The sequence below is a fragment of the Rhinatrema bivittatum genome, chromosome 5 (assembly GCF_901001135.1).
Source record: "Rhinatrema bivittatum chromosome 5, aRhiBiv1.1, whole genome shotgun sequence".
NCBI classification, from domain to species: Eukaryota; Metazoa; Chordata; class Amphibia; order Gymnophiona; family Rhinatrematidae; genus Rhinatrema; species Rhinatrema bivittatum.
Genome location: NC_042619.1, coordinates 351539465 through 351556451, shown reverse-complemented (window position 1 = coordinate 351556451; position 16987 = coordinate 351539465). Strand labels below are relative to the sequence as shown.

Sequence of the window (16987 nt, the reverse complement as noted above, 5' to 3'; positions counted from 1 at the left end):
GGAAGAAAGGAGGCTTCCAAATGGCCCGCGGGGGCTGGAAAAAGGGAGAAGGAAAGTGCAAGGAAAGGAGACACGACACACCGGTTGAGAAGCCCTGGGCTAGATGGACCTTTGGCATTTTTATGACTTCTGGCCAGTTTTGGACTTTGAACTTATATCTCAGTACATTATGGGGTCGATTTAAAAAAAAAAACAAAAAACACGTGCGAGTGTCCATGGTTCCCAATGCGTGCACATGGATGCAGCTATTTCACGTGCGTTATAAATACGATATTCATGCACATGTGTGGGCGGATGTCTGTCACACGCACAGCAGGAGACCTTTCCCAGTTCCCTCCCAGGCCACTCCAATTAAGAAGTGGACTGGGAGGGAACTTCCTTAACCCTATCCTTTCTTCCCTTCGCCTCCCGAACCCTTAAACTATCCCTACCTTTCTAACCCCCTTTTTTTTTTCATAATTACTTCCTCTTCAGAGGAGCAGTATCTTCCACGTGCCGGCCAGCTGTCGGTATGCGCTTCCCCGGGCCAGCGGCTAATGGGGCTGCCCTGGCCCGCCCCTCCCTGTTCCCCGGCCCGCTCCCCTTGGAGAGGAACGGGACTTCGGCACGTAACGGGGGTTACGCGTGTGGCCGGGCCTTTCTCGAAAATGCTCGTGGTACGCGCAAGGCCTGGCCACCCGCGTAACCCCTCTTATTTACGTGCCTGGCCCTTTTAAAATCGGGCCGTGTGGTATTTGTAGGCCCTGCTTCTCCCAACTGAAGTTAGCCCTGTAAGTACCATAATGCATTAGGGTGGGAGAACTGGGTCACTGGGCATCTTCCAGCACTGGGCATCTCCTTTCCAGCACATTGTTTTGAGCACTCCAGCTAGTAATGCTATTTTCAACAGAGCTCATCCTTCGCAAGCTCCAATCAGCAGCCCGTTCTACACCATGCAATAATTCAGTTATCCGACTCTGAATAATAATAATGATCACAAGGCTGGGAACCTAGAATATGGAAGGCCAGTGGCAGCCAATCATCTTATGGTGTCTAACAGGAACTGATGGGAGAGGGCAATATCTAGCAAACACTAGCAGTGGATCAGGAACCAGAACATGTCCTGCCAGAGCCGGTGCAAGGATATTAGGCTGCCCAGGCAAACCTTACAGCCTCCCCACACACACAATAAAAAAAACAAAAACCATGTATTTATAAAAACAGATTTTACATGAAAAAAGGCATTCAAAGTACAATCTTCAGAGGTAAAATCACTTACAGCATATTATATTACATTTACATGCGCTGCCCTGGTGCCAACCAGAAAATTCTGCAAAACAGACATTTGTAACCCCATATAGCTTTAGGCCTATAGAAACGCATGTTGGGTATGAGCTTGGTCCTCAAATTCAGTAAACTGAGTTTCAAATACAATTTAGTAAATCTTCCATTCCAAAACAGCACTAATTGCTAGCACTCAAACCCTACCTATGAAAAGGCAACACTACAAATATTACACCAGGCTCTAAAACATCAATATACCTCCTATTAGGTAAAAAGGCTAGGCCATTATAGATTCCTGCACAGAAACGACACAGCAGCAGAATATCTCACCTCAGTCATACAAGAGCAACAGACACAGCCCATCATCAAATACAGAATAAAGAGGCCATAAAGCATAAACAGAAATGTGCAGACAAAAACTTTACTGGAAACTGCAAGAATCCAAACTCTGTGGTGCAAAAATGAATAAACAGAAACATTACTGTGCCTCATAAAACATTAAATAAAAAAATATAAATCAATACTAGTAAAACCATAACTAATAAAAATAATAAATACTTCAAAACCGCTGACAAGTAGAACAACATCCAATAATTGCAAACTCCTATACACATTTTTTTTGTAACTTTTTATTTTAACATCAGACAAAATATAAAGCAGTTATAACACTGCAACTTCGTTGCCCAGTACAGAGTAATCAATGTTTCCCCCACCTCCCTCGACCAGAATTGTCAAATTTCCAGTATGGGTCCCAGATCTTATCATACAGAACAACATTGTCAGGCCACACACATAGGTTAATTTCTTAATGAATGCCACAGAGTGAACCTGGGCTCGCTAATTTTTCAACGTTGGCACTGATTTCCATTCCCAGGCAATGGAAAAGCGAGCAGCATGCAACATTTTTTGAAACTTGCCCCGCAACTGATCCCTCCACAATCCAAGAAGGCATAACCCGGGAGTCAAAGACAAAGAACAAATGAACAATCTGCCCTACGTGCCGACCCACTTTCATCCAGAAAGCAAGTATAAAGGGCATCCCCCCCAGCATACATGTAAATAGGTCACCTGCTGACCACAGCCTCGCCAGCACAGTGGGGAGGGCTGTGGTCATCAGTTCTGCCCTTCTTGGGCCGGATTCTCCTCCAAACCCTCGGCTCCAATTGTATACCCAAATCCACCACCCACTGCCGCTTGGCTCTCAAAGGGGGCTCCAGACCAAAGTATGTCTGAGTGACTGCCCGATCCTCCTAACAAAAGCAAGTTTTACTGGGGTAGGAGGTGTCCGGCACCATCCCTCATTCTCGCTTTTAGTCATCTCACGTTTCAAGTTCTCACAGTATGCGTCTGAGATATTGGTCTGAAATATCAAACTCCTCCCTGCAATTCTGAGGCTCTCTCCTCATCTAGATGCCCCCCAGCCTCATAAATCCGCCTCCCACCACTGTTTAGTCTCCATGCTAAATGAATGGATGGTCAAGGCTGGATCTTTCCAGAGAGGAGAGGACCCCAACAGCAAGCCCTTTATACATCGCACACCATGTCTTAACCATACAGGCCGTGGGTGGGCAGTTGCAGCCTGCTCTCCTGCCTCTAGGTGACAAGGGGAGCGAGGTAATCAAGGACATCAGGTCTACCTCCTCAGGCAGATTTCTCTCAAAGGCAAGGCCCTTGAGATTCCCGTTCCCTGCAAACTCATGTGCACATTTTCCCAAACACCGATAAAATATTTCAGAACAGCAGAGACACCAAATAGCATGCAATAATTAAAACTAATTAAGGATAAAAACATTCTCACGGTCTCCGTTCCTGGGAGCTTTTGATTTCCAGGTGCCCTGATACTGTCGTGGATTAGCGGGAGAAGCGTGGCTTGTTGCACACAAACTTTCTCCTTTCTCGTATACACACATGCTCATACACACGTACACTGCCGCTCTCATACAGACACACTCACATATGCACACACACACGCACGCACGCATATGTGCTCAATCACACACACACACACACTCTGCCTCTATCACTCACAGTTTTCCCACCTCTGGAAGCGCCACGCTTCTCCTCTTCCCGCTCACAGCCCCCGCAGCTGCTGCTCCTGCTTAGACACTGTCCCGTTGCTCCACCTCTATGACAGGGCGGACATACGGGACCCCGCGGCAGCTCCCGTCTGCTGTAGCCTGCTCCTGCTCAGGCCGTGCGGCCTGCTGCTCCAGCTCCCGATGGCCGTATTGGCCCTACAGCTCTGGCACCTGGGATGCCTTGGACCGCATTTGCTGTTCCAGCTTCTGAGGGCCACCAGGGTGCCGGCTGCTCCTGCTCGCTGCGGTTACCTCCTCCTTCCTGCCCCTGTAGTTTCCATGGGATACCGTTTCCTCTTCTGGGCCGCAGAGGCAGGAAGGAGGATTATGCCAGTCCTGCACCACCGCCAAGATTCTGGCACGCGAGGCAGGTGCCCTTCCCTCCTGCCTCTGTTACTGATGCCTGCAGTGACCCTGGGCGCGTTATGCAATCTCCTTGTGTCAGCTTAGGGGGGGTCAAGTTTTCAGAAGCCAACATAGACCCAAAGCATGCCATATGTTCTTTGCAGCGAATTTTCAAAACACGACTGCCTAGGTAATTTTGCATTTAAAATCAGCCAGTGTAAAGTGCACACCTTAAAACGTCCATATATTTTGCATCTGCTATTTGTGCGCGCATGCGTGCGTGTGTGTGTGTTTTGTGTGTAAAGTAATGCATACATGCTTTTGAAAATCTCATGTTGGTATCCTGCTTTTCTCACCCAATGGAAACATACCCCCGGGGAGGGTTCTCCTCACCAGCTAAAAGCACACAAGGTCTGAAAGTCCCTGTGCATTGTGCACTGGGCAGAAAGCAATTTTTAGCCCGGCCAATTTACCCTGCTAAATGGCTTTCAAAATTGCCCTCCTCAGTCCCAGACTTGTCAGAACGGACAGGGGTTCATTTCTTCCTGAAGGAGGATAATGTGCAATACAATCCACGCCGCATGTACGGGTGAGTTATACGAAAAATAAATCACTCCGTAGCCTCGGCGTTAACATGGGACAGACAGACAGCGGCCTTGGTAATGACATCCTCTGGGGTCTGATTTACTGAGCCTTTTTTCCCCCCCACAGACACAGAATGAGGAAAAACTATAAATAAATCTGACCCTTCATCCTGGCTTCGAATTTAAAACCTGAGTTTATTACATAAGATTTAATGATAACGAGTAACACGGCTGCAAAGTGACCTGGTTTTAAGAGGGCGGGGTTTTTCTTTTCTTTTTTTTTAATTCAGCATTTCAGTATTTTAACTTACAGCTCAGTGCATTGTGGGACTTGCAGTCCTGTTTCTCTTCCATTTGAAATCGGTTCTATTTATTTTATTCATTCATTTTTATTCCGCCTTCCCATTCTTCAAAAAGGTTGCCTGAAGCAGTGTACCAAAACACCCGGGGAGGGAGAAAGGGGGCAGGGATGGAGAGTCAAAAAGCCAGGAACTTTGAGTCACTTGGCAGCTTTGGTAAGAGATGCAAAATGCAAAAAAGATGCATTTGAGAAAACATCGCTTGTAAAACACAGAATCCAGTGGTCAGGTGGTCGGAGATAAAGGAGTACTACCGGTGTCTTACCTTCTCATTCTTCCGCTCTTCGTTTTTTCCAGCATGGTTTGTAGGGCTGGATGTTATCAAGCCGCTGGTGGGTCCGTTTAGCGCTTCCCCGTTCAAGTTGGCCGCGCTGACGTTCGGGGGCGTGATGGCTGCCGCTGCTGAGGTCAGGGGGATAGGCGACCTGGTGCACTGTGGCCCGGGAGCCCCTTGCAGGGCGGTGGCCTGGTGGACGTGCTGCGGCGACACAACGGAGTGCGGCCTGGCTACGGTGGCTGGAAGGCGTGAGGGGGAGCTCTGGGTTCTTATTGGAGAAACAGTTGCCGTAGGCCTCTCCTGTGCCTGAACGGAGGGGTGCGCTAGAAAACAGAGAACATCAACAGAAGGTAATTAGTTATCACTAAATCACCGCATTTATTCAAAAACTGGCCTTCTTTGACAAACATAAAATAATCCCTTGGAAAAGTACCTGTCACAACTCAGCTTATGTTCCACACAATCTTAATTCTCCCTAAGGAAAGCAAAACCTTGTGCTGTTTTATAAATATACAGTTTTCTGACATTAGTTCAAAAGACCTATGAGCAGGTGTTAATTACCCATCAACTCAGTGACACTTTCCGTTGAAACCACGTAGGGAAACCTTCATTCCAGTGAAGAGTTCAGTCTCGTTCCTGTGGAGAAGGTACTTCAGGGACAATGCAACATATTCTTTTCTCATCTTCTTGACAGATCAGCCATTCCTCCTTTGCTGTTACATAATACGTTTAGTTGGCAAGATCTTCTCCCCGTGAAACTGTGCTGCCTAGGGTCTCGTAATCCGTAGGCCTCAAGGCCTCCTCAGCACTTTTTCCATTATTCTTCCCTCCGCTGATGTCAAGCTAACAGATCTATGATTTTCTGCTTCCTCTTTGTTCCCCGCCCGTGTGGAGCGGACCTTCATCTCGTGGAACCTCTGCTGTTCAGGTAATAAGCTGAGGGGTAACGTCTGTACCTTTATTTAACTCCTTCAGTATTCCGGGATTGTACACCTTAAGGTCCCATAGCCTTGTCTACTTTCAATTGTGGCAGTGCCTTCATCCTCCTCTTCGCTAGACTTATCATTCCTTTAATTCTTATTATTCGCCTTTTAGTCTTCTTCATTTCCCCTTAGGACAGTAATTTTCAAGCAGCTAATATAGCAGTAAGGTCTGTGTTTACACTTGTGCATTTTAGTGCATCGAGCGTGCATACCTTTCCTGCTTATTTTAAAAATATGGTGCATCTATTTTGCATGCAAAAATAAAGTAGGCCTTACTCGTGTGAAACACAATTTACACAAGTAAGCTGGCGGATTTTAAATCATGTGCGTGTAACTGAAATTAAGCAGTTTACCAATTAGTCTGCTACTTCGTCCAATCCTTTTCCTTCTGCTTCCACAGCCTGTTCTCCCCCAGGGCACTCAGACCTCCCACCCGGCCAACAGTACACAATAAACAAGTCTAATATCAATTACGCCAGATAATTAGCAGGTGTAAAATTACACGAGTAAGTTGCCACATACACGTGCATAAGTGTATTTTAAGATAGAAACGTACGTGTGTAAGTGTTGGCTCCACCCCTTTTAGCGAGAGTATATGTGCACGTGAAATGTAAAGTAGGCACGTTCTTTTAATTTTTTATAAAATACTGATGATGCTACCAGAGACTTCTTCATTTTTACGTGCAAACGCTGAGAAAATTCACCCCTTATTCTTCTGCCACGTCAAACCGTGCTGCCTAGGATCCTGCAACCTGCAGGCCTCAAGGTATAATGCTGCTCTGTCCTTCAGTAGTGTTTCCATTATTCTGCCTGCCACCAATGTCAAACTAACAGATCTATCATTTTCTCCTTCGCCTTTGTCCCCACCCTTGTGGCGTGGAGCTTCATCTGCTCTCAACGTCGTGGAACCTCTGCTGAGGGGTAAAATCTGTACCTTTAGCCCCTTCAGTATTCTGGGATGTTCCTACAGCCTTATCTACTTTCAATTGTGCCACTACCTTGATTACTACATTCTCCAGACTCCCATCACTCACCCTAGGGAACTGGCATGCACTATTTGCAAAAAGTGCGCAGAAAAAAAACGATAGAAAGTAAAACATGAAACCTTGTGGGTTTTTTTCTATCATTTGGTTTTAAAAATGACATGAACCATAGAAATATTGTTGACATTGCTATGTCGTTTCAAATAAATGCACATCTCTAGTGCAAATATGCATGCAAAACCGGGTTACACATGTGTACTTTTGCACGCGCTGAGCCATTTATTTATTGCTATGAGAGATGAGGTCATGTCCAGAGGGGCTAGATTCACATTGCATTTCCCATGTAAACGTATTATTAGCTTTCAAAATTCTTATAGAAGCTGATCAATTGCCTGTGTATCTTGACTCCCATTCCTAATTGTAATCCACGGGGTGGGGTTCGGCATTGAAATATATATGCATGGGTTAACTATTGTAAAATGTTAAAGTCCATGGTTTTCCTATTACGACTGCTTCTTAAACTGCTTGGTCTCCCTCTGTTTCCTGTAACATTTAGTTAGACATGTTTACTGATGTGGGATAGATTCCCCAGAATTTTCTTTTTTTTCTTCTTCTTCTTCTTTTTTGAACCAAAATAACATGTTGTCTGATAGTTCTGAGAACTTTGTGTTCTATTGTATTTGTAAAAATTCAATAAAAAGAAAATTTAAAAAAAAGAAGAGCCATTTACATGCATAAAACTGGGATTTGTGCACAGAAATGATTTTGAAAATGACCCACTCTATATCTGAAGAAAGATTTATCCCCTGCCTTTATTGACTGAGCAATGTACTCCTCTGAGCTACTGCCATTCTAACTGCCTCCCTTTGTTTCTCCTGGCAATTTCGCTTAATATCCTTCGGTGTCGGTTTGTATTTGCCCTTTCTTTTATTTCCTACTTCTTGGTGAACTGTCATGGTTTCCTTGTTCTCTTCCCCTTGCCTTGCTACTTTGCCTGCCACAAGCCATGCCAAATCTTCTCTTTTATTTCTGTTCAAAGAGGCTCTGGTCTCTTAGATCCTCTGCTCCTGACAAGGCTTCTTTAACATAGTCAGCCCTTCTGATGTCTAACTCCTCTTCCAGTACACCTGGGTTTTCATCCAGTGTTTACGCTGAATGGTGCAACACAGGGACTATTCCATTTCCCATCTCAAGGAATCACCTCTCTCTCCTTCCACCTGAATCCAGGTCCTTGAGGGAGTCTAGGCCAGTCTAGATCCAGCCTCATCGCATTCTGGACTGTTGAGCCAAAGAATAGACAGTGGATCAGTAGGATTATGCTGTTGAGGCATTTAGAAAATTCAAATTAGATTTTAATTAAAAGGTCTGTAGCATGGATCAGCCACTCTGCACCGGGGATGTGCCTTCATGTGTCTTGTTTCATTTCATTTAGTGCAAGCTAAAACGTTTAGCACTCACTAAAGTCATTTTTGTGTGTGTGTGTGTTAAATGGTTTATGGTTTTAGCACCTGCAAAACCCGTATAGGATGTGCTAAATGAAATGGAACAAAAAAAAAAAATTGAAATGAACCCAAATTATTACTGCTGTATTTTGCAACGCCACTAAACTGCCATTTGTCTAAACCTTAAGACTGCTGCAATCTTTTCTAGGAGAAAAAAATGTGTCCTAATGTTTTCAATTACCCTTTACTTGTATTTTAGCCATATTTTTCCTGAAATTAGTATTATCTATTGTAATATGTATGGCACTGCCAAGCGAATGGAGGGCTGTACAGAGACACATATGTGACAATCTTTGCTCCTCGGTGTTTACAGACAAGACACACAAGCAAAAAAAAAGTTGGTTAATGTTAAAATAGGGATACCAAAATTGGGAAGAAGCAAACCAGGTGGGATTAGCTGAGAAAGGGGCAATTTAATCCCGCAGAAAAGTCCAAAGAATCAGGCCTCCGAAGAATCTGTACAAGAAAAACAGTCAGCGGGGTGGAGAGACTTCAGCTGGTTCCCAAAATGCTTCAGCAATGCTATATTCTCGGCACCCTAAACAGACCGGCGTCTCATTCCAGATTAATAAAGGTCCTAAACAATCCGCCAGACATAAAATATGGGGGAGAGACTACTAAATCAGCAAACATGCACACAGGGTGCCAGTCCAAATAGCGGCGGGGCTCTTTCATGGCTCAGCAAAGAAGATGTCGCTTCTTGTCTGAGAGGAAGTGAGCTGGATTCCTGGGAAGAAAGGAAGATTTAGGGCACGCTGTTTGCTAAGCACATTCTCTTCATGGCAAGGAAAGAAACGCTAGCGACCCGTCAGATTCGTGGGGGGAGACTTAAACCCCCTTCATTCCTGTATGCCGGGTTCCCTTTCATGGCTCGCCCCAGACAGACTGCAACGCCAGCTGGAGCCTCCCTCAGTCCCAAACCTGGAAGGAGGGTAAGGAACTTTGGAGGGGATTTTCAGACGCCGAGGACAAGCCCTCATTGTGCCCGGGTGCTTCTGGGGCTGACTCCAGACACTCAAAACCTTTCCATGGCAAGGCTGTACTAAAACCTAGGGGAGGTTTAGAGACCGGTGTAAAAGACGCGAGATTTTCAACACAGGGACTGCACTTCTTGCAAGCAGAAATCCTGACCTTTTCCCTTATTTTTTATTATTATTATTATTATTATTATTATTATTAAAAATTGAAAGACCTCTCCGTTTCCAGACTGATTTTTCTTTATTCATTCTTGCCTTCTTGCATTGTAAGTTCCTACGGGACATCAGGGCTGAATATGAAAGCTCAGTTTAGGGGATTTCTTGCAGGATTATCCAGATGTGTACCGTAGGCTTTCCTCGAGATTATTTGTTCATGGAAAGGAAACTTCTGACAGCCATTTACGAAGCTAAAATGCATTTTAACGGTGCGCCGCAGCCCTCCCTCGGCACGCTGGCAGGAGGGGGCATGTTTAGGTAGGGGGAGAAAAATAACATTCGAAAGTTGCATTTTCAAAGCTAAGCGCCTTACTCCCCACTAAAACAAGGCCCCTGTGCGAAACGCAGGTGCAAGTTTTGAAAGGAAATGCGTGTGCGTGCCTTCCCTTCCAGAAGGGCTGCAATGCCTGAGGTGAAAAGTACCCACGCACCTTGTGCCAGCGTGGGCAGTTTGAACACTGCCCCCCTTCTTAAGGGACACGCTTGGCTTTCAAAGAGGCCTGGAAAAAAAAAAACCCCCAGGGGCTTTAGTGATTTAATTGATGGTCTTTTAACATTGGAGCCTTGTGCACAGTTCAACTCTGTCCTCAGTGAAATGCTGCTCGACTTTGTGACTGACCTAGAGGCCTCTGGTTGATTGCTTTCCAAGACCCTACATCACCAGGCCAAGGTTACCGACTTTACTGGATTGGAATTGTAACGAAAAAAAAGTCTCCTACTTATTAGGTAGCTGCAAGTCCTTTCTCCATTGCTTTTGGCACTTTTACTGAATTTTGTGACTACTATATTTTTATGCTTGTGCTAATAATGCCTCCTTTTTCTAAAACAGGTTACATAATCCAAGCTGGGATTATTTTCTCGCAGAGCCGAAGAAGCTCCTGTCATTTTACATATGTTCAAAGTGAACATCTTCCTCTGTAACCCGGTGTCCCCATTCCCACAGTCCTTCCTCCTGTGGCCTCAATTTTGTTCAATTCCGAGAAACGTCTGCTCTTAGGTGACCATGTCCGTTCTCCTGGGCCTGAGTCTCTTTGGCAGCCTAATTCCTCTCCGTCTTCAAATCTTTCTTTTGCAAAATGCTTTTTTTAACCTCCAGCTTGAGGCTCATCTCACGCCCTCTTTGCTGGGATCCTCTCAAACTGCTTTGTGTTCAGTGCTCTCATCCATACACTCTTTCTTTTAGATTAAAAGCTCTTTGCAGTAGAGTCCTACAGCTTTATGTCTGTTTGTCTTTTGCATGTTGATTTTGTAGACGTCAATGCTAACTCCGCGCACGTCACGCTGTTTCAGTGATGATGGTAAGTCACAAAGCAAATTCCTAAAACATACCAACCATGTCCTCTTATTATACGAACAATCAAAGGCAGAACTAAATAAGGTGCTTATTAAATGACCATCATAATAAGCTTCAATGTTAGCAATAACACTTTAGGATGAACAATCAAAGATGCAACTAAATATGGCACTTATTAAATAGGCTTCAATGTCAGCAATAACACTTTAGGACGAACAATCAAAGATGCAACTAGATATGGCACATTAAATGACCATCATAATAGGCTTCATCGTTAGCAATAACACTTTAGGACGAACAATCAAAGATGCAACTAAATATGGCACTTATTAAATAGGCTTCAACGTCAGCAATAACACTTTAGGACGAACAATCAAAGATGCAACTAGATATGGCACATTAAATGACCATCATAATAGGCTTCATCATTAGCAATAACTGAGTCCTAAACTGTTATGCGTCTTTGACTGTTCATATCATAAGAGGTCATGGTTGGTATATTTTAGGAATTTATTTTGTAGACATAACAGGGCAGATATTCAAAGCTAGCTGTGTAAGTAACTTAGCTGGTTAGAAACTTATCCGGCTAAGTTCTGATGCACGTTCACAAGCATGGAAAAGCCGCTGAAAACAGACACATATATATATATATATTCACTTAGCTGCTCTGTGGCGTGTATAAACTTACATGCATACTTGTGTGGCTAACGTCAAAATTTGGTAGCTAGCCGTAAATGGCTAATTCACGCTGGCCCTGATCCAATCTGCCCAATACGCGCCTACTTTTTGTGCATGTAAGTTTTAGCCGTATAAGGGACTTATATTGTTAAGCAGCGGCCACTGAACATAGGCGCATATTCAGTGGCTGCTAATTAGCTGCAAAAGTCCCGCGTATTCGGCTAAATAACACTGAACGCGGTTTGAATATCAGGCCCAACTTATTTTTTTTATAACTCTCCCGTCATTTTTCAATGTTTGTGCATTATTAGAGCAAGATTTCTCCATGAAAGGAACTGACCGTCTGCATGTTGCCAGATAAGGAACGCTGGGTATGCTCAACCATTTCCTACTTTTAATATTCCCTAAAGCCAGGTTTGTCTGTTTTATTAAACATTTTTCACTGATTTTTTAAATCAGGATTAGGGGCCTGGTAAAGGTCTCGCGTCACCTTCTGCCCACCTTCAAGCAACGTTTCTGCAGATTTTCCTTGTGACAAATGTAGGTCGGAGGCCAATCTTACTCTATCTCAGAATCCTGCAGGCTGAACTGTAGTTTTTTTTTTTAAATCATTTTTTCTGCAGTTTCCTAATGTGCAGTCACGTAGAGTGGATCTATGTGAAGTGCTATGGGCATCAGCAGAGAAGCCGTTTTGGAAACAGTGTCACAGTACAAACATTAAAATGAGATTTTAGGCTCGGGCAAGGAACTGAGGAACCTGCATTTTGCCCTATGGTTTCCAGCTCTATAGGGAAACATCCATTTTTTCACTTTGTACACATAATAACACCAGTAAACTCAGGAATCTGACTCACGGTTGTGCACTTTACTTATTTTTAATCACTTAGGTCTCAATTTGCCCAAAGTTGAGCTGGGCAGAGACGGAGGGGGAGATGAAAGGCTGGAAGGTGGGGCAGACGGGGAGAGAGGGAGGGCTGAACAATGAAGCAGAGATGGATGGGGAAGAGACAGGAGAGGAAAAGTTGAATGATGGGGGCAGAGACAGAGGGGAAGGAAAGGGATGAATAGGTAGGGAAGGCAGGAACAGGGGAAATGGAGGACCGGAGGAGAAAAAGCAGGGGTGACCTTTGGTTTTTTGGCCTTAGTTGAAACTGACATCACAGCTGGAGCATGCTCAGTGTGTTTCTACTGACAGTTGGAGCATGCTCAGTGTGTTTCTACTGACAGTTGGAGCATGCTCAGTGTGTTTCTACTGACAGCTGGAGCATGCTCAGTATGATTCTACTGCCCAGTTTCAGAAGCTGGTGAGATCATGGGTGCAACCGCCTAGCAGGAAGGAATAGTAAGGATCATGCAAATTATAATCCCCTGCTGCTTGCTGACATTTGCTTCCACACATTTAAGAAGACTAACTCAGCAGCCACATTATTAATTCATCGGAAAGCTGGTTCTAGTTTTCTTCACGTTATATAATTTTACACACTCAATCCGATTGCACTGCAGGGCAAAAAAATGAGAAAACCCTGTAACTCTACAACAATTAGTACAGTAAGTCTTAAACAATATATAGAGTAGATTATCACATTGGCTGAGTTTGGGACCAACAGCAGGTATAGCTAGGAAATGAGTAGATATGAGTGAGAAAGACACATTGTACATACCCATCGGCACGGCACCTCGGGTCTGGCCTGCTGCTTGCAGGGAGGAATATCTCATGCAGTTGCTCATGGGAGGTGAGGCTGTCTGCAGCTGAGGGTGAGTCTGAGGCACAGTTATTGGACCAACAGGTCTGGCAGCTGTCATTGTGTTTGTAAGACCGGCGACTCCTGAGTGAACGGCAACTGGAGCACCTTTTACTGTCTGAGAACCTCCTGCGAGAGAATTCCTGGGCTGACCAGCTCCTAGGGGGACTCTAGAGAAAGGGAAATGAATACATTATTTATGAGGAAAGACATCGTCCACCGCGGCAGACGTCATTCATTTCAACATTTTGTGATTCATGGATTTACCACTCCTAATTTACACACAGGTCTTACTGCGGTAAGCTGTGATGCCTTTTCAATAACCAATCTACAAGACTATGTGGTAGATGGAGTTCTTGAGTGACCTGTGCGGGTGCAAAAGCTCATACCCTCCCTCAGCACAGATGAAAGTAATCTACGCTGTCCCACCATGTGTGTGTGTGTGGCTGGCAGGAGGGGGCATGTTTAGGTAGGGGTAGAAAAATAAGATTGAAAGCTATGCGCCTTACTCCCCACTAAAAAAGGAACCTGTGCAAAATGCAGGTGCAAGTTTGAAAGGAAATGCGTGTGCATGCCTTCCCTTCCACAAGGGCTGGGGTGAAAAGTACCCAAAATTCAGTAAAAGTGCCAAAAGCAATGGAGAAAGGCACAATTTAGGGGCTGGACCTGCAGCTACCTAATAAGTAGGAGACGTTTTTTTCGTTACAATTCCAGTCCAGTAAAGTCGGTAACCTGCAAGGCCCCGCCTCTCCAGGGATAAGGCTCCGTTCAGTCAGAGCTGAACCTTTGCTAAAGAGAGACTCCTAAGTATTACTGCTTGGCCTGGTGATGCAGGGTCTTGGAAAGCAATCAACCGGAGGCCTCTAGGTCAATCACAAAGTCGAGCAGCATTTCACTGAAGATAGAGTTGAACTGTGCACATGGCTCCAATGTTAAAAGACCATCAATTAAATCACTAAAGCCCCTGGGTTTTTTTTTTTTCCCAGGCCTCCTTGAAAGCCAAACCTGTGCCTTAAGAAGGGGGGCAGTGTTCAAACTGCCCACGCTGGCACAAAGCTATGACAATATACCGATTACTCAAGCTTCCCCCTATTATGGCTACTAGACCTGCACTGGTATATACAGATTTTATGTACGGATGCATGGATATAACGCTGCATTAATGCTGCCAAAGAATTGCACCTGACATTTCTTCAGGGTCTGCACAATATGCTAATGATTCTATTAGGCGTAACTGGCCTTGCATATATTTTTACAGCGAGAAGTCCTGATGTTCCAGATCTGCCACACAGGGTCTCACCCAGAGTGAGACTGTAAGAAGTTCCTGTGTTACTTGCAAATTGTAACACGACGCACCGCACTGTATTCCCATACATGACATTAATTTAAGTTAGGATTTCTATTCTGCCCTTTGTGGCTGTTCGGCCGCTTCACAGAAGAAACTCAAGATCTGCCGACAAAGGCTTACTGTCTATTCCTTCGATGGTTTCAGCAAAGCTAACTTCAGTGAGAGAAAGAGCTTTATCGCTCGCTGCTCCAAAAATCTGGAATAATTTACACAGGAGGTGTGCATGGAAACCTATCTCCTGCTCTAGTCATTAACCTACACAATTAACACAGGACGGCATCAGAGGTGTCACTCCACATGACTGCATGGGGGTCCATGCCCTGGTCGTATGTCCTGAATGCCGCTGTCTTTGCTCTTCTCCACTGGCCCTCTTTCTGATGCTCGAAGCCAGTCTGTGGGTGCCTGTACCTTTAAGTGGCCGGGTGGGATGGAATGCTTATAGTCAAGGGGTCATAGGTGAGCTCTGCCCCCCCTCCCCCCCTCCCCCCTCACATATCCACTTTCACATCTTCCGGAAGGATCTCCTGCTCCCCGAATCCAGTAAGCATCCAGTGGTGCATCTTAGTGAAATGATTACTGTTAAAGGTTAAGTTAAGAAATGCTAAAAGTACCTTACAAAGCAGGAAACAAGTTGATAGTTCAACCAGTGATACACTTCATCTCAATTCAGAATGAGGATAATGTTCAATCAACTCCATGAGGCCCCATATACACGCAGATGTGGATGTATGGAGATCTACTCTGGTACTACTATGGATGTGTTATAGACCTGCTCCCCAGAGAGGAGGAGTTAGCTATCTGTTATGGACCTGGTCCCCAAGAGGGGAGGAGTTAGTAATCTGTTAAGAATATGGCTGCTGGATATTCCCGTTGAAGGAGGAGTTAACAATCTGTTAGTGATCATCCGCCAGGGGGCGGAGTTAGCACTCTGTTACGGATCTTGCTAAGGAGTAGCAATCTGTTAGTGCTCTGCTCTTCCAGAGGGAAGGAGTAGCAACTGTTATGCTTTGTTCCTGTAGAAAGATGAACCAGCAACCTGTATGATTCCCATGGGGAGATAGCTATGTGATATGGATCAGCTTCCGCAGAGAGAGGAGTAATGGTCTGATGCGGATTGGCTCCCACAGAGTGGCAGATGATAATAACGCTCTATTAGTGTAGGAAGTAACACTTAGTAGAAATAGTGAATCCCTGGGCCGATGGCAGATGACAGCGCCCTCAAGTGGAGATCCTGAGAGGGACCACCGGCTAGGCTGGAGTATTGAGACAAACACAGATAGTTCTTTATTAGACAGGAAGTAGAACCACCAGAGGTGGCAGTAGTGAGTTGATGTGCCCGGCAGGGCTGAAGTCTCTCTGATACTGGAACTACGATCTCTGAGTTGCTGAGCTGTAAGGAGAGACTGTAGGTAGTGAGTAGACAGGCTATGCTGGGCATAACCAGTGGTAAATGATACACTCACAATTGTAGATCTCTGTAGTGTTTTCTTTATGCAACAGAGAGTCTTCAGTATACAGGAACAGGAGCCCCAGGCGAGTACTGGTTTCTATAGGCAGTCTAAAATAGAACTCACAATAACTGTGTATGGGATGGCTTCTGGAATAGAAGAGAGGCTAGGAGAGATTTAGGAACATAGGCCCTCGTGGAGCGAGTACCGGTTCCTATCTGTAAATCTAATAGTAATCCATAAGATATAGGTATGCGATATCATCTGAGGAAGAAGAGAGTATGAGAAAGGAATTAGGAACATAGGCCCTCGTGGAGCGAGTACTGATTCCTATCTGCAATTGTAACTCACTATCTCCGTAACTGCGATGATGTCTTAGACTGAAGGGAGCCTTAGAGATTAGGAACAATGGCCCTGGTGGAGTGAGTACCGGTTCCTGTCTGTAATAGGACTTACTGTGTTCATGTCTGCGATTGCCTCCAGGCAATAGGAGTCTTCGGGAACATAGGCCCTCGAGGAGCGAGTACCGGATCCCGTTCAACAATCAGAAAACAAGAATAGAGAGAGTGGAGCCCCCGAGGAGCGGGTACTCCTGGTAAGTTTGAAAAGGCTGAGCAGTGGAGAAGAATTCCCCTTGATGACTCAGAACGTAGTTGCAAGTAGCGTGGACTGCCGAAGCAAGTCCCGATGGAGTTCCTTGCTAACTCGCTTGTAGGTAGCATACAAAGACCTTTTAAATTAAAAAACAGATGACGTCATCATGAACATGGCGGATCCGTAGCATCAAGCCAGCCCGGGGATACCGGGACCAAGAGGCGGGGAGAAGCCGCGGTTGCATCTGTCCGTCTGAGCCGAAGGGAATCGCCTCAAAGGTAGAGAGGGTGGAGCGAGGGTGAGAATAGGCACGAAT

General features: G+C 45.1%; 1 protein-coding gene across 2 annotated transcripts in view; it reads right to left on the bottom strand.

The window, feature by feature from the left end:
* The window catches only part of SH3RF3 (SH3 domain containing ring finger 3), a 477464-nt gene that overhangs the window by 64240 nt on the left and 396237 nt on the right, over window positions 1-16987 (bottom strand). For both annotated transcript variants that reach the window (XM_029604598.1, XM_029604599.1), the window contains 2 exons: window positions 13201-13451; window positions 4895-5229 (listed from right to left, as the gene is read on the bottom strand). In XM_029604598.1, the coding sequence (XP_029460458.1) occupies window positions 4895-5229; window positions 13201-13451 (586 nt within the window). The remainder of the gene's footprint in view (window positions 1-4894; window positions 5230-13200; window positions 13452-16987) is intronic.